At 41.5% G+C, this 22,447-nt stretch overlaps 1 protein-coding gene across 2 annotated transcripts; it reads left to right on the top strand.

Moving 5' to 3' along the window:
* Positions 1-643: 643 nt before the first annotated feature.
* scarb2a (scavenger receptor class B, member 2a) lies at positions 644-21,847 on the top strand. 2 transcript variants are annotated; one of them, XM_021605538.3, is made up of 14 exons: positions 644-1,231; positions 1,341-1,402; positions 7,472-7,629; positions 8,011-8,158; positions 8,694-8,888; positions 10,980-11,071; positions 11,436-11,555; positions 12,043-12,221; positions 13,927-14,045; positions 15,871-15,944; positions 16,051-16,102; positions 16,317-16,469; positions 17,553-17,600; positions 17,908-21,847. In XM_021605538.3, exons 2-14 carry the CDS (start codon positions 1,379-1,381, stop codon positions 18,043-18,045), a joined length of 1,500 nt encoding a protein of 499 aa, XP_021461213.2. In that variant the 5' UTR covers positions 644-1,231; positions 1,341-1,378; the 3' UTR covers positions 18,046-21,847. The 2 variants fall into 2 exon arrangements, with proteins under 2 accessions (XP_021461213.2, XP_021461211.2); XM_021605536.3 differs by having other exon boundaries at positions 745-1,402.
* The last annotated feature ends 600 nt before the right edge of the window (positions 21,848-22,447 follow it).

Here is a 22,447-nt window from a genome sequence, read left to right on the forward strand (position 1 = left end):
AGCGGTATTTCATGTTGAGAAGTAACGGTCGATGACTCCCAAACATGTATGAATGCAAAATAATGTGTACATTAATTTAGTTAACTCGCCACATCAGATGCACTGTGCTTTTTAATGTTTTATAGTTATCCAATAGTATACGGCATCCTGCTAAGAATAAGTGGCAGTAGTATAGCAGGGCTAGGCTACACGCCCCACTCTCTCAGTCTAGAAAGTTACTAACTAACTAGTAGCAATCCTAGTGTGACATCACATGTGAACGAGCATGCATTGCTAATTCATTCACAAGATCTTTGCCAGACGTTGTTAGCTTCACTTTACTACACTGCTATCTCTTCACAAACAACAACTCCAAAATTCTATACCAAAATTACACATATTTTTGATTGAATTGAACTATCTTATTAAAACCATTAACCCTAGTGAATAACAAACAAGAATAACATTTTCCTGAATCATTATAATAAGATTTTTTCAGAGTGATTACAATTGCACTAGAATTATATATTTTTAAATAATATCATTGATATTTTTAGTGTGCTTGAGTTTTTTACTGTTAATACCTGCGTTCTGTTTTGTGTGATGTAACAATGTAAATTGTTGATCTATATATAAATAAAAACAAATAAATACACTGCTATCTCTTGAAAGAATATTACTTGCATAGTTACACATGAAAGTGAATTGGTCTCAAATTACGTCAGAACCTCAAGTTTACTTTCAAATCTTTGCTTGGTTGAATGTATCCTAATATAAAACAGCGCTATGAAGGTAGATCAAATCAAGGGCAAATCGTAGTTTGTGCCGTCTTATGTTTATGGTGCTATAAAGTAAAACAGTGACCTCAGCCACAGAAAGCACGCTACATTTTAACACACCCACCGCCCAGCAGACACCAAAACGAACCTCTTCGCATGACCGACTTCATTTGAATCTGGTGAGGGAGGGAGTGGAGGTCTGGCGCCCGTCCTTAGCACTGTTATTTCTCCCGCTGCCTTCGAACAACACAGTCGATTCTCCTTAGGAAAACGGCTGAATGGAGAGAAGAACATTGTTCTATGACAGCACTAAGGAAACTATCAACGATATCTGCATATCAACGAGCAATTTTCAAATTCGTATAGTGAGGTTCGCTGTAGTGTAAGAGGCAAAGTGAGAAGTAGCGGCCACCTTTTGAGTAAAATAACCCCTAAAAGATCAGAACCTACAGTATTATCGTTAGTGTCATTTGGTAAGTAATTTCACATTTGCCAGATTAGTTTGACAGTTGGCTGGAATCATGACTCGGAGATCCTGTGTAATTTACGCTACTGGAATTGTCTGCGCCCACCTACTGATAGTGGGGATCGCCTTGGTGGTGGCTCAAGTCTTTCAAACAATGATTCACAACCGGCTAAAAAAGGTGAGTTGCAACTTTTTCCCACTTCAAACATACATTTGATAGTTTTATATGCTGGTTGCTTTAATGTGTTAGTTGTATTTGCACTAAACAGCAGACGGTGAGTCACATTCCCATTCCTTGTTATTAGGTGATGTTCGATAGAAAACGTTACAGCATTTGTTTGCTCTATCCGCATCTCCGGTTATTCTACCCAACATGGGTCAGTGCAGCATGCGTTCCAAGGTCGACAATTTACAAGTGCTGCATGCTTTACTACCAACCAATTGTTTTTTTTTTGTGGTAGGAAAGCAACATTGTATCATTCATAAATCAGCAATATTGATTCAACCCTCTTGAACAGCTCTGCAAGGCGTTCAGCATTTAAACTCAATGTATAGCCTGATTGAATCTCACCGGCTGATTTACAATGCCAGGTATGTTCCTGTCACAGCGCGTTGCGGTAACATCATCATCACCAAGGATTGGTGCACTGTAGGCAAGCAGCCTGTTTTATTCCAACAATAAAATAAAGCCCACTCACTTCATTTGCTTTATTATACATAATGGTTGACAGATGAGTTGAAATACAAGTGTACTGCTGCATCTTTATTTGTGGTGTATTCATCTCATTTACCTGTCTGTCACAATCTAATTTATTTGGGAATGGGATTTAAAATTTTAAGAGCTTTCCTCGTGGTTTATCAGTAAGGGGTTGGGGAGGTGCGTGCGCATGGATGGGGGAAGGGAGAGAGACCATGAAGGCTAAGTCCCGCTCCCTCATTTCACTTTTCATCCTTCTTTCTTGCTTACCTGGTTGAACGTCTCTCGCATCTGAACAGCTCTCTTTCTTCAAGTGCCATGCCCACCTCAGCAAAAATGTCAGACTCAGTCATAGGATAGACACATAAACATTCGTTTCGTGGCCGCTGTTAAATTACTTGGGTCTGGGTTTATTTGGGATATGGTGTCACCCTAGGCCTAGAATACATAACATGAAATGAAACATATTGCTGATGTTGTCATTCGGCCTACCTGTATTTTAAGTTCAATAAAGTGCAGGAGTCTTATGTGGACATATTGCCGGTGACTGAAAAGATGATAGATAAATTAAGAACGAATGTCCATCCACAACTGTACCACTTCTATATCTAAAACGGCTCTTAGAACGACTTTCCTGGATCATAAAACAACAGTGAGCATTCATCTGTTTCATTGTTTCAGCCCTGGCCTGTTCTAGGTCTAGAGGACTGCTCAGCCTGGAAAACAATCGCTGTCCCCTGCCAAAAAAGTTAACATATGTCATAAGTTTAAATTTTTGTCAACTTTCATTCAAACAGTTTGTCATCCCATAGACTGGAAAACCGCCCCAAAACATGACACTGAATAACATGTATTATTGTCTTGAGAAAGGTTATCAAACCACAACTCCCACAGATGTTACAGGTCAGGTTTTCATTTATTTTTGAGTGAACCTGATGGTTATGTTTTAATATCCTTACCACTCTTCATGTGACCCAACCACCAGCTACAAAAATAGTGAGTTTAAAAATATATATTTTAGATAAGATTGATAAGCCCTCAACCCTTTGTCCCTGCTTGCCTGTGCTTGTGAGATCAAGGTTTGAAGCATTTCTACGAGTGAATTTATGTAAACATGAAAGCTATGGAAGCCTTTGAGAGACTTTTTTCAAGGGTGTTAAACACAGGAATTCTTCTAATCTAGGCCTTGACTTTACCAAAAGTTAGTGTTGCACAGAAACGGTCTCTCTTGGGAATTGTATCCGTTTTGAGAGGGACTCTATTTGATTTATAAAAACAAAAGACATCACTGATTGTGGAACTTGGTACCATACTGCTGAAGATGAGTCTGAATCACATGTTGGTGGTGGTTTTCTCACACTCACCTTTTGTGTATGTAGTCAGTGTTTGGCTTTAAAACTAGAATCCATAGTTGCTACATCCATTTGTACTAATTATAGCCTACCAATTGATTCCTGAAGAATATACAGTGCATTTGGAAAGTATTCAGACTATCACGTTTTCCACATTTTGTTGCGTTACAGCCTTATTCTAAAATGGATAAAATAAACTTTCTTCATCAATCTACACACGTGTTGAGGCCCAGATCTGGTGAAGGCTACCAAAAAATTTCAGCAGCATTGAAGGTCCCCAAAAACAGTGGCCTCCAACAGTTTGGAATCACCAAGACTCTTCCTAGAGCTGGCCGGGGGTGAAGGTCACAAAAGGCACCTTAAAGACTCTGACCGTGAGAAACAAAATTCTCTGGTCTGATGAAACAAAGATTTAACTATTTGGCCTGAATGCCAAGTGTCACATCTGGAGGAAACCTGGCCCCATCCCTACGGTGAAGCATGGTGGTGGCAGCATTATGCTGTGGGGAGGTTTTTCAGCGGCAGGGACTGGGAGATTAGTCAGGATTGAGGGAATGTGAACTGAGCAAAGTGCAGTGAGATCCTTGATGAAAACCTGCTCCAGAGCGCTCAGCACCTCAGACTGGGGTGAAGTTTCACATTCCAACAGGACAATGACCCTAGGCTCACAGCCAAGACAACACAGGAGTGGCTTCGGGACAAGTCTCTGAATGTCCTTGAGGCCCAGCCAGAACCCGGACTTGAACCTGATCGAACATCTCTGGAGAGACCTGAAAATAGCTGTGCAGCGACGCTCCCAATCTAACCCGACAGAGCTTGAGAGGATCTACAGAGAGGAATGAGAGGAAATACAGGTGTGCCAAGCCTGCAGCGAGTATTCTTGGGTAATTGCTGCCAAAGGTTCTTCAACAAAGTACTGGGTAAAGGGTCTGAATGCTTATGTAAATGTGACTTTCAGTTTCTTAATTCTAATATGTTTGCATAAAATTCTCAACCTGTTTTTGCGTTGACATTATGGGGTATTGTGTGCAGATTGAGTGGGGGGGCAATTTAATCAATTTTAGAATAAGGCTGCGAGGTAACAAAATGTGGATAAAGTCAAGGGATCTGAATACTTTCCGAATGTACTGTAACTTATAAATGCCTCATGATTTTAGTTCAACTGTCATACCCCATCAACCTAAAAATATAAGCTTATTTTAATCCGTTGTCTGTAAACAAACACTGTACACCATCAAATCAAAGTTTATTTGTCACGTGTGCCGAATACAACAGGTGCAGACCTTACAGTGAAATGTTTACTTACAGGCTCTAACCAATGGTGCGGAGAGAAAAAAAAGTGTGTGTGTGTGTGTAAGTAAAGAAATAAAACAGTAAAAAATACCTCTTGAAAATATGAGTAGCAAGGCTATATACAGACACCGGTTAGTCAGGCTTATTGAGGTAGTATATACATGTGGGTATGGTTAAAGTGACTATGCATATATGATGAACATATTTTTACTTGATCAAGTAGAGTAAAAAGAGGGGTTGGCGGGTGGTGGGACACAATGCAGATAGCCAATGTTGGCTAACCGAGCACTGGTTGGTCGGTCCAATTGAGGTAATATGTACATGAATGTATAGTTAAAGTAACTATGCATATAAGATAAACAGAGAGTAGCAGCAGCGTAAAAGAGGGGTTGGGGGGGGGCACACAATGCAAATAGTCCGGGTAACCATTTGGTTAGTCTTGGTTACATTGAGACTAAGGAGATGATTGTGGACTACAGGAAAAGGAGCACCGAGCACATCCCCGTTCTCATCGACGGGGCTGTAGTGGAGCAGGTTGAGAGCTTCAAATTCCTTGGTGTCCACATCAACAACAAACTGGAATGGTCCAAACACACCAAGACAGTCGTGAAGAGGGAACGACAAAGCCTATTCCCCCTCAGGAAACTAAAAACACATAGGTAAAAATATAATTGTAAGGCCATGGATGGTCAGTCCTTGCATCCATAGCTCTGTCCATGATTTTGAGAATGGTTACATTTCTACAGGCCCACCCCTCAGCTTTTTACAAAAACAGGCGGAGTGACTGCTTTAATTGTTTCAACTGCGGATTCTAACTTTAAATGCAGCCAATATACGCATGATTGGAATAGCTGGCTTAGTATGGCTTGATTTGTCACAACTTTCAGGTGACTCAAATGATCTAATAAAATTTAAAGGGAAATGGCTTCTCGGCATCAAATATGCTATTTTGTTATATATTTCAGAAGTTCTCAGGGATATCTTTATTCCATGCGAAGCGATATTTGACTCCACAGCCTTCATACTTTGCTGTACATCATGAAATGGGCTATTGAATGAGTTGATTCATGTCTTGTGCTGGAAACAGCCTATTTCAGATATGTTTAAAACTGACTAGAGTCTAAGTGAAGCAACAGGCTTCTGTTTTCCCCGAGGAGCATGCCCCCAGTTCAATGCTCTAGCTAGTGAGTGGTGACCTTCTGCACAGTTGTGTTGTGTAGTGTGTTTGTCAGAATGTGTGTATGAGGCAAAATGATCAGATCATTTAGGACTCTGTAGGAAGTATGTACCCAGTTTCCCCTATATTCATTTAGTAGAGGTGGCCCACCGCTGCTTAATTCTTGCCACCAAATATGATATAAAATATATAGTTCTTCCGGGACATACTTTTAAATGGATAGTCCATTGGCCCAATGACTGGAAAACACTGAAAGATCAAGTCTGAACGGGAAACGAGTTTGTGCAGCCGTGTTGAGCCACACCTTAAAAGCGACAACTGAGCTTCTCTGAGACCTCAAGATGAGAGTGAGCTGTTTGAATGGTAAAGGCCTTTCATGTACACCTCACTTTACTCAAGGGACAGAGAAAGCCATGTAAAGGACGGGGGGGTGCGGCATTTCGCACTTGAAGTTAGAAATACCCCCCTTGAATGGTAGTTTGTTGTTACAGATTTCTCTATACAGTAGGCATACATTACTTACCAGTATTTTATGGATCAACCAACATTCTCTTTTTAGATTTGACAACCATGTTCCAGCACGCTTCATTTTATCAAAGTGTTGAATGTCACTGCATCTGTTTTAATTACAGTTGAATTACTCCGGTCTCAGAGCATTTCGTGTTATTTTGTACCTAAATCCGAGACGCTCCATTTAGTATGAAATGTTACGTTTCATATGGTATGTATTAACTTGTGGATGTCCATCATCCATTTCTTATGTTAAATGACAATTTGTATGTTATCTTCCGAATTTAGCTAGTTAGCGGTGGTGCGCGCTAATAGCGTTTCAATCGGTGACGTCACTCGCTCGGAGACCTTGAAGTAGTTGTTCCCCTTGCAGAGGGGCTGCGGTTTTTGTGGAGTGATAGGTAACGATGATTCGAGGGTGACTGTTATCTGTGTGCAGAGGGTCCCCAGTTCGAGCCCGGATAGGGGCAAGGTGACGGACTAAAGTTAAACTGTTACATTTGCAATATTAGGGTTGTTTACCTAAGGAAGTTAAACCCATTTTGTTTCCTTGCCACGATACTAATGAGTATTGCGATACTGGTATCCTCGCAGCTCTAGAATTTACCTGTACACTTTTTTTTTTTATCTAATCATTGCCGCATTTCAAAAACAGGACAAATTTAGTCCCACATGGATTACTGTCGTCTGAGGGACTTATCTGAACACATTTAACCACTTCCCTCTATTCATATGATGACCAATAGGACAGTGCTACTACTCCGTATTGTTTATTCAAACTGTCATGCTGCCAATTTGGTGAGTGGTCATTTAAGGAAAAATGCAAACATCCCTTGATCAGCCTGCTGGGGTTCACCCAAACCTCCTTTGCTGTTTTCACTCAGGTTTTCTTCTGACAGTTATTCACCTATGTTTTCCCCTGGGGTTTTGGTGTGCTGGCATTGTGTCTTCGCTACATTATTTGCAATTTGTGTGCTCTCTTCTGGTATAACCTGAAAGGGTTGTTGATGGGTGGTGCAGCTAAAATAAAAAATTAAATAGCTTTTGAAAGCCAAAATATCTTTCATTTAGGTTACTGTTTCAAATAGCTTTTTAGGCCAGCGCTCCTTCTATCGCTCAAACGTACTACCCTAAACAGATTACACTTGGAGAGATCATTGTTGTTTTGGACCGTCCTTAAATAACTGTATTTCTCTATAACAATATTTTTTTTTTAAGGAATTGACTTTGACAGAGGCAAGCCGAGTATTTGAGTCATGGAAGAACCCGCCGCCTCCAGTCTACATGGAGTATTACTTCTTCAACGTGACCAACCCTGAAGTGTTCTTAGCAGGGGGAAAGGCAGTGGTCACCCAGATTGGACCTTACACTTACAGGTGGGTTGACAACACACTCACTGTTGTCCTTTGAAATTAGGAGGGCTCAGTTCACACAGGGCTCAGTTCACACAGGAATGAATCGTATCTTGAGATCCAGAGTCATAACTTTGACTTAATTGGAAATCATGTATCGATGCCAATGGAAGGTTTTGCATGTGCTCATCTCAAGTTAAGATTCGGTTTACAATGTATTTGTTTTATTATCTGTTCGTTTGATCATGGGAAGCTGGTGATTCAGGTCCTGGGAAAGTCCTATTGAATGAAAGCGGTTCCATGCTGCTGAACCTGCTGGTGGACTTGTTTGAACTTGTCTTTCACCCCCATGTGAACATCTGTATGGACCGACTTAATCCTCATATCCACATCTTTCCATAACAGGGAATACAGACCTAGGGAAAATGTGACTTTCCTTGAAAATGGAACCAAGGTTTATGCTCTGAATCCCAAAAGCTTTGTCTTCGTCCCAGAGAAGTCCAGAGGTAATCCAGAGGTCGACATTCTGAGGACAGTCAACATCCCAGCTGTGGTGAGTTAGTATGTGTCCCTCTCGGCCTCTGCTTGCTTGTTACCTCTACATTTGGTATGCTTGTGCAGTCTTCGCTTATGCAGTGTATCTTAGCTGCCATGGACACGTTGTATCTGCAATATAGTGTGTTATAAACTGTGGTGCAACACAGTTTGAGTACTTAGAAACATGAGGGTGTGAATTATTCCACAAGTGTGTCCTCTTCTATTTTGGTTAAGTTTAACCTTTCAAGATTCCCAGTATAACCGCTGTAACCCTATATTGACATTCCTTTACTGCATCATTCCAGTAGACTTTCCCAGCATTATTCTAAATGCTGTATTATGACATCTTGGGGTCTTGTTCCTTCCAACCGTTTACTTTATAGCAGACACTTTCATGGACGTAATCCAATTTCCATTAATGAGAACCAAACCAGAGTCTAGACAGCAACCAAAGCTATAGACTTAGAAACATTGTTTATCATTTTGTTACTAGTGGTATGATAGAATGTGAGCTCTATCCCCTTCTCTCTCTCTTTCCTCTCCCTCTACAGGCGGTGATGAGTGAGCTGAACTCCTACTCCTTCCTGCTGCGTACCTTCGTCTCCATATATATGAAGTCCCTCGGCGTGGAGATCTTCATGACCCGCACCGTCCACGAGGTGCTGTGGGGCTTCAAGGACCCTTTGCTCACCAAAATCCACAGCATTAGGCCAGAGGTGGATGAGATGTTTGGGCTGATGTGGAAGGTAGGCAGTGTTTGTGTTTAGTAAAACCTTGAAATATATTTAATCAGATTACACTTCTGAATACAGTCATTCACTAAAGTTATAACCTTAGCTAATGGCCAGTCTTGAAATTTGTGATTTAACCGAAAGTTGTGAAATTGCACTAGAAATCCTTTAGTCATTGAACCAGTAGGTGGTTGGTAGGGCCTGGGAGGATGTTTCTGTCGGTAGGGCCCGGGAGGATGTTTCTGTTGGTAGGGCCCGGGAGGATGTTTCTGTTGGTAGGGCCCGGGAGGATGTTTCTGTTGGTAGGGCCCGGGAGTATGCTTCTGTTGGTAGGGCCTGGGAGGATGTTTCTGTTGGTAGGGCCCGGGAGGATGTTTCTGTTGGTAGGGCCCGGGAGTATGCTTCTGTTGGTAGGGCCCGGGAGTATGCTTCTGTTGGTAGGGCCCCGGGAGGATGTCTCTGTTGGTAGGGCCCGGGAGTATGCTTCTGTTGGTAGGGCCCCGGGAGGATGTCTCTGTTGGTAGGGCCCGGGAGTATGCTTCTGTTGGTAGGGCCCCGGGAGGATGTCTCTGTTGGTAGGGCCCGAGAGGATGTTTCTGTTGGTAGGGCCCGGGAGTATGTTTCTGTTGTTAGGGCCCGGGAGTATGTTTCTGTTGGTAGGGCCCGGGAGGATGTTTCTGTTGGTAGGGCCCCGGAGTATGCTTCTGTTGGTAGGGCCCGGGAGGATGCTTCTGTTGGTAGGGCCCCGGGAGGATGTCTCTGTTGGTAGGGCCCCGGAGGATGTCTCTGTTGGTAGGGCCCCGGAGGATGTCTCTGTTGGTAGGGCCCCGGAGGATGTCTCTGTTGGTAGGGCCCCGGAGGATGTCTCTGTTGGTAGGGCCCCGGGAGGATGTCTCTGTTGGTAGGGCCCCGGGAGGATGTCTCTGTTGGTAGGGCCCCGGGAGGATGTCTCTGTTGGTAGGGCCCCGGGAGGATGTCTCTGTTGGTAGGGCCCCGGGAGGATGTCTCTGTTGGTAGGGCCCCGGGAGGATGTCTCTGTTGGTAGGGCCCCGGGAGGATGTCTCTGTTGGTAGGGCCCCGGGAGGATGTCTCTGTTGGTAGGGCCCCGGGAGGATGTCTCTGTTGGTAGGGCCCCGGGAGGATGTCTCTGTTGGTAGGGCCCCGGGAGGATGTCTCTGTTGGTAGGGCCCCGGGAGGATGTCTCTGTTGGTAGGGCCCCGGGAGGATGTCTCTGTTGGTAGGGCCCCGGGAGGATGTCTCTGTTGGTAGGGCCCCGGGAGGATGTCTCTGTTGGTAGGGCCCGGGAGGATGTCTCTGTTGGTAGGGCCCGGGAGGATGTCTCTGTTGGTAGGGCCCGGGAGGATGTCTCTGTTGGTAGGGCCCGGGAGGATGTCTCTGTTGGTAGGGCTCGGGAGGATGTCTCTGTTGGTAGGGCTCGGGAGGATGTCTCTGTTGGTAGGGCCCGGGAGGATGTCTCTGTTGGTAGGGCCCGGGAGGAGGTCTCGTGGAGTCATCACGTGATGAGTGAAAATGACAAAATGCTGATGAAGCTGCTTTACTTACCCTTTTTCTGGGAGACTCGTGTCTACTTTGGAGACTCACATCTGCTATTCCACCTACCGCAATAACAATGTGAATAGTTTTCTCAGGTTCCACAAACCAGATAATGCTGCATTAATTGGAAATCCTCTGAAAGAACTAGACGTTGGGTAGAATTTGACCTAAATTGTAAAATCTCAACTGTCAAAGCATTTGTGTCAACCGTTTTGGTCAACTACAGTCTCTTACCGCTGCCTATAAAATTGTAATATGAGAAGGCAAAACAGACTGGGATAGGCAGGCTACAGTAGTGCAGTGGCATTTCTTTTCACACTATAGCACTATCCCCCGTCAGTACAGTTCCAACAATGACAACCAGACACTTTAAACACTGAAATTCCTTCCCAAATGACCGCATTGGAGGAAGGTGTTCTTATTTTTCCTCTGCTTATCAAGAGTCTGTGGCTGTTTCTAATTCTGTACCTGTCCACTGTTCTCCTGGATGTTGGATGTATTCCTTTTGATATGACAGTCTGACTGAACTATTGTCTTTCTCTCTCCTCCTAGAAAAATGGAACTCATGAAGGAGAGTTTGTGTTCCTGACTGGCGAACGTGACTACATGGAATATGGCAGAATAGACACATGGAATGGGTTGACGTAAGGTCCTTTATTTCCCTCTGTTTTCCACCTTCATGTTGTTGTAGTTAATGGTTGTCAAAAAACATTTGTCAGCAGTTTTCTTTTTGGTCCTTGCCCTGTGACGTTGGGTTTACTCATTGAACGGGAATGAATTGGGATCTGTCCAAATCAAGTATTCAAAGTCCAAGGATAAACTCATTTGCTCCCTGTCATGACAGAGCAGATTGCAAATTCGTATATTTAAATATCAGAAATAGAAAACCGCTTCCAGGCATTTTAAATGAAATCCGTATTTGGCCCCGCCATGTTGTTTTATAACAACCTTGTGTAAATGAAAGCTTCTTGATGTCTAACATATCCCGTACCTTTCCCCTATCAACAGTGAAATGTCATGGTGGTCCTCTAACCAGAGCAACATGATCAACGGGACGGACGGCAGTGTGTTCCACCCTCTGTTGTCTAGGAAAGAGCTGCTGTACATCTTTGCGGCTGACCTCTGCAGGTACGTCAGTCATATCTCCAAATCTGTATTGTCTGTAGTTGTATTATTTGTTTACAGTCAAAGCAGCCAGTACAGAGAGGGACGGTGGTTTAGGTGACAGCCAATAATTATTGAGAAACGACTGACTCGTATTCATATCGGACTGGTAAACCCCTGTAGAAGACGCCACACCCTGGCCATGGTAAACAGGTGTGAGTTGGGCATGATCCAACCAACACCATAATGCGTGAGGAGAATCTGGAGAAGAGGCACATAGTATAAAATGGAGCTTTGACTCAATCGAGACCGTTGTACTTTGTCTTGTCATATTCATCCAATGTTCCACACAGTAGGTGACACATTTGTTAACACAGACCTCACAATCTCCTCTGCAAAATGACATGTGTAGAACTGAATTCCAAATTCCTGCTGTAAGTTTTGTGAACTGAGAAACTCCTACACAGCTTATGTGTCCTTCTCCTTGTTCTTACCTGCCTCTGGGGTTTAGGTCTATCCATCTGGGTTATGTTGAGGACGTGGACGTGAAGGGCATCCCAGCCTACCGTTTTGCCCCGCCCCACGACGTCCTGCAGAGTCCTGAGGAGAACCCCACTAACGCCGGCTTCTGTGTGCCAGCTGGCGACTGCCTCGGCACCGGGGTGCTAAAAGTCAGTGTTTGCAGAGAAGGTAAGAGATGGTTAATTACTGTCACAACCCTGGTTGGCATAAAATATGTGCCCCACATACACACTGTTTGTTTTGACTAACCCCATAACCTAGTTTTTTGACCGATTTAAAAAAATAAATAAATAAAAATATATATATTAATAATAACCTAATCAATCTAGTTCTAGCTGCAATCCAAGCTCCAATAGATATCAGAAATGTCCATGTTTGAGTATCCAGATTTCATAGTAGTGTAGATGGTGAACGATTAACTCTGGATGAGGGCTATAAAACACTTGAATTTGAGGATAAAGATAATCTCAAGGCTTTCCCCTCATAAAACAATCACATGGCATATAAATGCACTACGTTAACCCTTAAGTCTCGTGAGGGAAGTAGATATATTGTTAAGAGACATCCGCTTTCGTAGTGTGGTGCAGAGCTAGTTCAACAATCGGGGCAAAGTTATTCCTCAGTGTTCGTAATGCTGAAATCATGGTTCTATTGATTTGAGGCTGTTCTAACCGCGTCCTCTTGGGGCTGCAGTATAGGTGAATAGGACCCTTTTAATAATATAGATGATTAGGACCCTTTATTAATATAGGTGAATAGGACCCTTTAATAATATAGGTGAATAGGAACCTTTATTAATATAGGTGAATATGACCCTTTATTAATATAGGTGAATAGGAACCTTTATTAATATAGGTGAATAGGAACCTTTATTAATATAGGTGAATAGGAACCTTTATTAATATAGGTGAATAGGACCCTTTATTAATATAGGTGAATATGACCCTTTATTAATATAGGTGAATAGGACCCTTTATTAATATAGGTGAATATGACCCTTTATTAATATAGGTGAATAGGACCCTTTATTAATATAGGTGAATATGACCCTTTATTAATATAGGTGAATAGGACCCTTTATTAATATAGGTGAATAGGACCCTTTATTAATATAGGTGAATAGGAACCTTTATTAATATAGGTGAATAGGACCCTTTATTAATATAGGTGAATAGGACCCTTTATTAATATAGGTGAATAGGACCCTTTATTAATATAGGTGAATAGGACCCTTTATTAATATAGGTGAATAGGACCCTTTATTAATATAGGTGAATAGGACCCTTTATTAATATAGGTGAATAGGACCCTTTATTAATATAGGTGAATAGGACCCTTTATTAATATAGGTGAATAGGACCCTTTATTAATATAGGTGAATAGGACCCTTTATTAATTCCTTGTGGTGGTTTGAATTCCATTTGTCAGATATAGCAGTTTGAATAGTTTTCATATTCCTTAGTGAGGGTTATTGGCTCCCACACTGGAACACATTACATGGTGTCTCTGAGTAGTACCTTGTGGAACTTCATAATGGTCATTCTGACCTCAAAGGAAACGCTTTGTCATGGGTTGAAAAAAACAAATCATTTCACTATCAGAACATGTCCGGTACAGGCCGCCTTTCCAATGGCAAGGAAAGAACTTGACACATATTTTTACTATTTGTTCCGTTATCTCCATGCCTGGGTAATAATACCAGATAGCACACGTTATCAATCTGATGTTTCCCTTTTAGAGCCCCAATATTAAAACTTTGGAATTTGTTTAGCCTAATCCTCTCTTATGGCAGTCCAAGATAAGGACGTGGGCTATTTGATGTAATATAGGTTGCTTGTGGTGTTTTCTCTTAAATTGTGTTTCTTGTCCATAGGTGCACCTATCGTGGTGTCGTTCCCCCACTTTTATCAGGCAGATGACAAGTACATTAATGCTGTTGATGGACTGCACCCCAACAAGGAGGAGCATGAAACTTACCTTGACCTTAACCCGGTATGAACAAACATTTTATCTACCATATACAGTGGGGCAAAAAAGTATTTAGTCGGCAACCAATTGTGCAAGTTCTCCCACTTAAAAAGATGAGAGGCCTGTAATTTTCATCATAGGTACACTTCAACTATGACAGACAAAATGAGAAGAAAAAAAATCCAGAAAATCACATTGTAGGATTTTTAATGTATTTATTTGCAAATTATGGTGGAAAATAAGTATTTGGTCACCTACAAACAAGCAAGATTTCTGGCTCTCACAGACCTGTAACTTCTTCTTTAAGAGACTCCTCTGTCCTCCACTCGTTACCTGTATTAATGGCACCTGTTTGAACTTGTTATCAGTATAAAAGACACCTGTCCACAACCTCAAACAGTCACACTCCAAACTCCACTACGGCCAAGACCAAAGAGCTGTCAAAGGACACCAGAAACAAAATTGTAGAACTGCACCAGGCTGGGAAGACTGAATCTGCAATAGGTAAGCAGCTTGGTTTGAAGAAATCAACTGTGGGAGCAATTATTAGGAAATTGAAGACATACAAGACCACTGATAATCTCCCTCGAACTGGGGCTCCACGCAAGATCTCACCCCGTGAGAACGGTGAGCAAAAATCCCAGAACCACACGGGGGGGGGGCTAGTGAATGACCTGCAGAGAGCTGGGACCAAAGTAACAACGCCTAGCATCAGTAACACACTACGCCGCCAGGGACTCAAATCCTGCAGTGCCAGACGTGTCCCCCTGTTTAAGCCAGTACATGTCTAGGCCTGTCTGAAGTTTGCTAGAGAGCATTTGGATGATCCAGAAGAAGATTGGGAGAATGTCATATGGTCTGATGAAACCAAAACACAACTTTTTGGTAAAAACTCAACTCGTGTTTGGAGGACAAAGAATGCTGAGTTGCATCCAAAGAACACCATACCTACTGTGAAGCATGGGGGTGGAAACATCATGCTTTGGGGCTGTTTTTCTACAAAGGGACCAGGACGACTGATCCGTGTAAAGGAAAGAATGAATGGGGCCATGTATCGTGAGATTTTGAGTGAAAACCTCCTTCCATCAGCAAGGGCATTGAAGATGAAACGTGGCTGGGTCATTCAGCATGACAATGATCCCAAACACACCGCCCGGGCAACGAAGGAGTGACTTCGAAAGAAGCATTTCAAGGTCCTGGAGTGGCCTAGCCAGTCTCCAGATCTCAACCCCATAGAAAATCTTTGGAGGGAGTTGAAAGTCTGTGTTGCCCAGCAACAGCCCCAAAACATCACTTCTCTAGAGGAGATCTGCATGAAGGAATGGGCCAAAATACCAGCAACAGTGTGTGAAAACCTTGTGAAGAGTTACAGAAAACGTTTGACCTCTGTCATTGCCAACAAAGGGTATATAACAAAGTATTGAGAAACTTTTGTTATTGACCAAATACTTATTTTCCACCATAATTTGCAAATAAATTCATTAAAAACCGTACAATGTGATTTTCTTTTCTCATTTTGTCTGTCATAGTTGAAGTGTACCTATGATGAAAATTACAGGCCTCATCTTTTTAAGTGGGAGAACTTGCACAATTGGTGGCTGACTAAATACTTTTTTGCCCCACTGTGTAGTGATGAGGCCAATATGCAGGATCAGTTATGGGGCCTATACACTTACATACTCTCATTGTGTGTGTATACTGTATTTAATAGCTCTATTACATGTTGTATGTGTCAATTAATGCAGTACCAGTGGAATATAAACATTTTGCTTCCTCCATGTTGGAAAGGGCATGTTCTAACTGAATAAGTTTCTATTGCTTAATTTTAAAGCCTTATTTTGTTTTTTAGACCACTGGGGTTCCCATCCGTGCTTGCAAGAGAGCCCAGCTCAATATAATTTTGAACAGAGTTCAAGGCTTCCCGTAAGTATAGCAATCTGAATAGTTTGCCACACTCATCCCTCATACAAATTGAGTGAAAAGGCCTTTTGTTGAATCTCAAGTCCTCACTTCATTTTCTCTTCCACAGCAAAACCAAACATCTAAACGAGATAATTTTTCCCATCATGTTTGTCAATGAGGTAAGACTTATCTCCTCCCTTTCTCTCTCTCCAATTTATGTTGTGAAATTCAGTCATCCTCACGTGTAACCAAGACATATCAAATTAGGTTGTATTAGACAGAAATCCAGATATTTAGCTAGAGAGAACCCTCTAGTCTATTATTAAGATCAGTTAATAACAACATATTAAAGACAGGTTAATAACCTTAGTGACCCCCCCCACCTTCCCCCAGACGGCCACTATTGACGATGACTCTGCTGCCCAGATGAGAACCCTGTTGCTCATCGTGATCTTGGTGTCCAACTTCCCTCTGCTCATCGTGGGCATGGGAGCCATCCTGCTCATTGTCCTAGTCGTCCTGGTCTGCAGGTCTCGCCAGAAGAAGGTAAGACCTGTCCTCTACCCCTGCACTTATTACCAGGAGACCCTAAACTGTTTTTTTTTGTAGCAATAATATTCATAAGCTTCTCTAAAATATAGTGTAAATTGTGCACGTCACTCACAATATGTCAGTTGTTGTCCAGGAATGTTCTAAGTGATTAGAATTGAATGGTGCATTGATACAACAGGTTTTATGTTAGCTTTGACTGTGCTCTTTGCATGTTTGATCTGTTTTATATACAATTTATTATTCTATATTAACATCAGTGGTCTGGTGTCTGAGTTCTCCATCTCCTTGCATGTTAACACCGTGCATGAGGAACCTCACATAGTCAACATTTGCTGCCTTCTGTAATCTCTGTATGAAATTATAGTGCTGCTGGCTTTTCTAACAATTTTAAATAACTGAGGTCAAAACAGGAAGTATAGATCTTAATTTAGCAGTCCCTGTTGGCAGATAGACAGTCACAATGATGACCGTGTATAGGCTACACTACCGTACAGGCCAAAGAGTGCTCTGAGCTCTAGTAACAATAGTTCTGTAGGATAGCCAGGGTACTTTCAACACTTATCTGTGTTTGTCTAGGTTAGTCCATCTGACCCCATTTGCACGACCTCATTCCCCACCCATCAGTTGTGACTCGGATAGATGGGGGTTATCTTAGTAGAAGTTCACATGTCATAGCTTGGAATATCAGATAAAGCTATAATCCTTAATTCAAACAATACCAAAACACAGCTTTGTTAAAAAGCTGAGGAATGAGTCTGGAGAAATGTAACCACTGACAGAACCACCAGACATGGATGCATGGACTGACCATTGACAATATAAAATAGAGTTTTTAACGCTTCAGTGTTTGTTTACATTTACACCGCTTACAAACATTGGAGTAAAGCAAGCTTGTATTTTGGGTTCTGATGGGGGTACGACAGTTGAAATAAGCTGATGAGTCATAACTTATATTTTCCAAAATCAAATTTATAAGATGAATGTATCAACTAAGGATTCCAGCTTTGAAGAACTGTATAGTTACCGTGCTATGATTAACATGTTCTGTAACCCCCCCCTGTTTCCTTTCTGTTTTAGAATGAAGTAAAACGTATTGATTTTACTGAAGCTTTTCATTCTTTTACTGTAAGTCTTAATTTGCCTCATTTGTCATTTTCGTTCAGTTATTAGCAATTCTTGCTTATTTTAATATCTTTAGGTATAATATATACATTTATTTTACATTCCTGCTTCATAGTGGTATTTCTTCATTAACTTGAAAGTATTTTGAGTTTGTTGGTTTTGTACAGTGACATTAATGAATGATTATCCACAATTAGTTTATTATATACCATTGCAATACATTTCCGATTTAGTTGTAAACAAATGACATTTGTTTGTTGTTTTCATGGTTGAATTCTGCTTTGTTTACAAAATGTCCTCCCCTCTTCAGACGGCAAAAGATGAAACGGCCTACACTCAAGTCAGCGACAAACCAGAGGTTGAACCATCAGAAAACAACTATACCAACCAGCCAATGAGGAACGGCTCCTACATCGCCATGTCTCCCGTGGAGGCTCAGAAGTGTTGATGCAGGCTGCATTGTGTGGCGGGGCAGGCGGAGCATTATAACCAAGGCAGGGTTTTTCAGTGCGGACAGGGGTTTTCACTTTTGGGCAACCACCCCAATAAATGTCCATGTCAATCAAGATGCTGCTCATCTCAATGATGCTCTTGACTATCCTGCTGAGCATGGTCTTTCTGCCTGCCATAGTGCAAAACAACAACTCCTGTCTACTACTACTACTACTCCTACTGTCACTTCTGTCTCTGTTCTGTTGGGCTCAGTGCTGGGTTCATGAAGGAACACTTGGACAGCCAGGACAAAGCTTTTTTGAGTATTTTCTGCGAGGGAATAAGTATCAAATTAGGCAGTATTCTCACTAATTAATAACAACCACTGAGCAGTCACTATCAGCGTTCTACTGACTGATGGGTAGTCTTCACCTGATTTAATGAAGACTAGAGGGTCCTGAAACATTTCTTTGTATCAGTGTTTGTGAGGTCACCTCAAACAGCCACCAGATTAAAACATCTGGTATTCTTCTCTCCCTGTAACTGAGTATTCACTGACTCAGAATATAAGTGGTTTTGCTAGTAAAACTGTACTTAGCATATCCTTTTTGAAGAAAAAAGAAATTGACTACTTATTTTATTTTCCAGGGATGAATCCGTCAGTGCACACACCCAAGTTGTTATCAAATAGAATTTGTGACAGTTTGTGTGTGCATGTCTTACCATGCAGTATGACAACTGAGAAACTAGACATTTAGCTCTTTTTCCCTTTCCCTTCACCTTTCCCAACACTAGTTTGAGACAGATTTTTTTTCTAAACCTTAGACATTTCCTCAGATAAGGCATTAGTAAATAGCTGCTTTCCCATTCAGGAAAGGCCTTAACTTTCATCTCATATTGAAATTGTAAGAAAAGAAACATACCCACAAAACTTATAAGGGAGACTTGAACCTACTTTCTGCCTTACAATTTTCTGTGTTTCTTTGTTGATATGGTAAAAAGCTGGATATCTTAATAGTTGTACATATGCAAGGGGGAAATGTCTGGCTACCTCTGACCTAATCCAGCAAGTAGTCACAGGTGTGCCAAAGACACCATTTTTTTAACATCAGTGTGGACCCACTTTGTGTGTCTGCATCAATACTTGGAGAAAGCACAATTTGGATTGATAGTACAGTCCTCATAACAAGGTGACCAGGTTTTCACATAAAGACGAAACACTGTTAGAAACATCGACTGGTGCGCCGTAAAAAAAAAACGCAGGTGAATTGTAGAATAAACAATCGGGCCATGCACACCGCTTCTGCTGTGCATGTTATGTCAGAGTCAACTGGCTTGCCAAGGAGCTGTAGATATTCAGACGAACATGGCACTTGAATCACTCTTTGTCTGATGTTTTGATTTTTTTTTTTTGCCATTTTGGTCACTAGTCTCTGTGTTGTGTCAAGCCTTTTGGCAGTTGCTTCTGGAAAAAATGAACTAAGGCCATAATACTGTCAACTTGAAAATTCCTGCACTTTCCCCAAAAAAAGAACGTGCCCTGTATTTTTTGGGTTGTTATATAAAATGCAAGGGTCCTTCTGTGTATTTCAGTAGTTTGCCCCAGGGTTGTTTTTCAATGTGGTTCCTGAGGTGTTATTCTAGATGGACACTTTGCCTTTGTTACTTGCTTCTCAGTACATTGAATATGATTTTTTTATTTGTATCTGTTATTGCTGCTATTAATTGCCATAACCTATGGACTTGTATTTTTTATATGGATGAGCCATCCATGCTCATATTCTGTTTTTAAGGTTGTTCCAACAGAAACCAGTATCAACTTCTGAATTGCTATGTCTGGTCTCTGTGAAGCAACTCTTTAAATATTGAAGAATATTTGAGCAGGATACAATGCCCAAAGCTTGCTGTCATTTACTGTGATTAGCACATAACTATAGATAGCAACACATTGTAACATGAGGAATTGTCCATATTGATATCATTTTGATATTTGTAATACTTGTTTCTGTGGGTGATTTATAGGGTTTGTTCAACTGGAAACTCTGGAGTTCTAGATGGGATGCCCTAGTAAACAAATTTTATATATATATTTTTTTTTTTCAAGCATGAGTTTGGTTGTGCAATTAAGGACGTTTGTCAGACATGGCTTTGGGCATCTACTCAAACTTTGGTCCTGGTTATATTATATGTCAAGGACCAATAAACAGTAGGCCTTTTCAGCTCAATCTATATACAAGCAATCATGGCCTTGTGCATGTATTGCTTACTTGTTTAATCATCACAGTATATCTTACCATCCTTATTGACTTGAATCTATAAGACCTTAAACCAGAACTGTGTTGTGTGCGCGTGCACACACGCATACACCTGAGCCAATACTTACCACTGTCTGACTGACTAGTCCCATTCACCTTTTGTACCCAATCATTCAAGTCCATTCGCTCCCCTGTGCTTGACCAAAGATAACCTACATAGATCGGTTCCAGCTCGTGTTTACTCAATTTAGAGATAACGGTTGTGCCGCCACCACCGTCTGCCTACCTTCTATACTATGGCTGCGTCTGGAATTGCACCCTATATCGTTTACAGTGCATTACTTTTGACCAGGGCCCACAGGCTCTGGTCAAAGGTAGTGCCCCCTGGTCAAAGATAGTGCCCCCTGGTCAAAGGTAGTGCCCCCTGGTCAAAGGTAGTGCCCCCTGGTCAAAGGTAGTGCCCCCTGGTCAAAGGTAGTGCCCCCTGGTCAAAGGTAGTGCCCCCTGGTCAAAGGTATTGCACTGTATAGGGAATAAGTTGCTGTTTTGGATGCATTCCAAATGCAGTGTATTTACAACAGTGTTTGAGTCATGTGCTTCTCCCATCAAGGCCAAAACATGTAGTTTTTACAATTTGATAAGGATTATTAATATTAAGCGAACTTCAAAGGGTTAAAATGCATCTCTAATGTGAAGGGGAAAAACTGAGTTATGTATTGACGCAGCAATACAAGGTTATGTAAAATGTTATATAAAAGTTTTTTAATCTGACACAATATTTATGTATCCATATGTTCATTGTTATATTTGTCCCGAGTGTACGTTTTTTGTGGTCGTGTTTCATTTCCAAGTACAGTTTATTTTTTAATATTCAACGGGGGTTATCGCACACATGTTCAGTTTGTATCATGAAATGTTTGTCTCACAGAGAAATACATCTTGTAAAGCTGGTTCATAATGTGAGATATTGATCCATCAGTGAGGGTAGCAAAGTCCCCAAATGTTCTGAGAGAATTCCTTCATGGTTGTGAATGTGTGTGTGTAGGATAATAAGCTAATGTAGACCTATTTTTGTGCAGCTAATGCACAGTTTTGTCAAACTGGAGTGATTAATTGGAAGGCTGACTATCTGTGTACATGTGTAGGGAGATTGCCTTGGTGCCAGAACAGGAACAAGGGAAGTGTACTCTCAATCTAACCCATAGATGAATGAAGCCCTCCTTCAGGGAAGAAGAACGCTGGTGCCATACATCCTTTTATTTCAGAAATGTACTTAAACGTTACGGATTTTTGTTTTAAGCAGTGTAGCAACTGTATACTGTTCACATGTCATTGCGTGTAAGTTTCTCAGTCACCGACTAACAGACATTTCATGTTACTTCTGAGATATATATTTTTTTGCTGCTGAAAGTGACAATCGTCATGTTTGGTGCAAAACTATTTCAAAAGTAATCCATAACTTTTAGTTAATTTACACTGCACAAATGTTTATACAATGCTTTTGTAAACATTTTTAGTGTATTTGCGAAAATAAATATATTTGCAATGAATGCAAAGAATACAGTTGATGACTTAATTTTTTCAGTCTTGCTTGCTTTTAATACACTACTGATAAATACTAAAGTTTTACTTTTGAATACATTGAGACCGTAGTAGTTTTAAAATTTTCTCTGCTTGTGGTATTTGTTGGTGCCTTCACACACATGTCCAAAAGTATGTGGACCCTGCATGTCGAACCTCTCATTCCAAAATCATGGGCATTAATATGGAGTTGGTCCCCACTTTGCTACTACAACAGCCTCCACTCTTCTGGGAAGGAGTTCCACTAGATGTTGGCTCAGTGCTGAGGTGACTTGCTTCCTTCCATTCAGCCACGACCTCCCCTAATTGGAGTAAACTAATGAACAACACTTAGGCTTCTACTTCCAGTGAGGTCGAGCACTGATGTTGGACAATTAGGCCTGGTTCGCATTCTGCGTTCCAATTAATCCAAAAGGTGTTCAATGGGGTTGAGGTCAGGGCTCTGTGCAGGCCAGTCAAGTTCTTCCACGCCGATCTCGAGAAGCCATTTCTGTATGGACCTTGTTTTGTGCACAGGGTATTTGTCATGCTGAAACAGGAAAGGGCCTTCCCCAAACTGTTGCCACAAAGTAGGAAACACAG

The sequence above is a fragment of the Oncorhynchus mykiss genome, chromosome 6, assembly GCF_057628025.1.
Source record: "Oncorhynchus mykiss isolate SJ-2025 chromosome 6, ASM5762802v1, whole genome shotgun sequence".
NCBI classification, from domain to species: domain Eukaryota; kingdom Metazoa; phylum Chordata; class Actinopteri; order Salmoniformes; family Salmonidae; genus Oncorhynchus; species Oncorhynchus mykiss.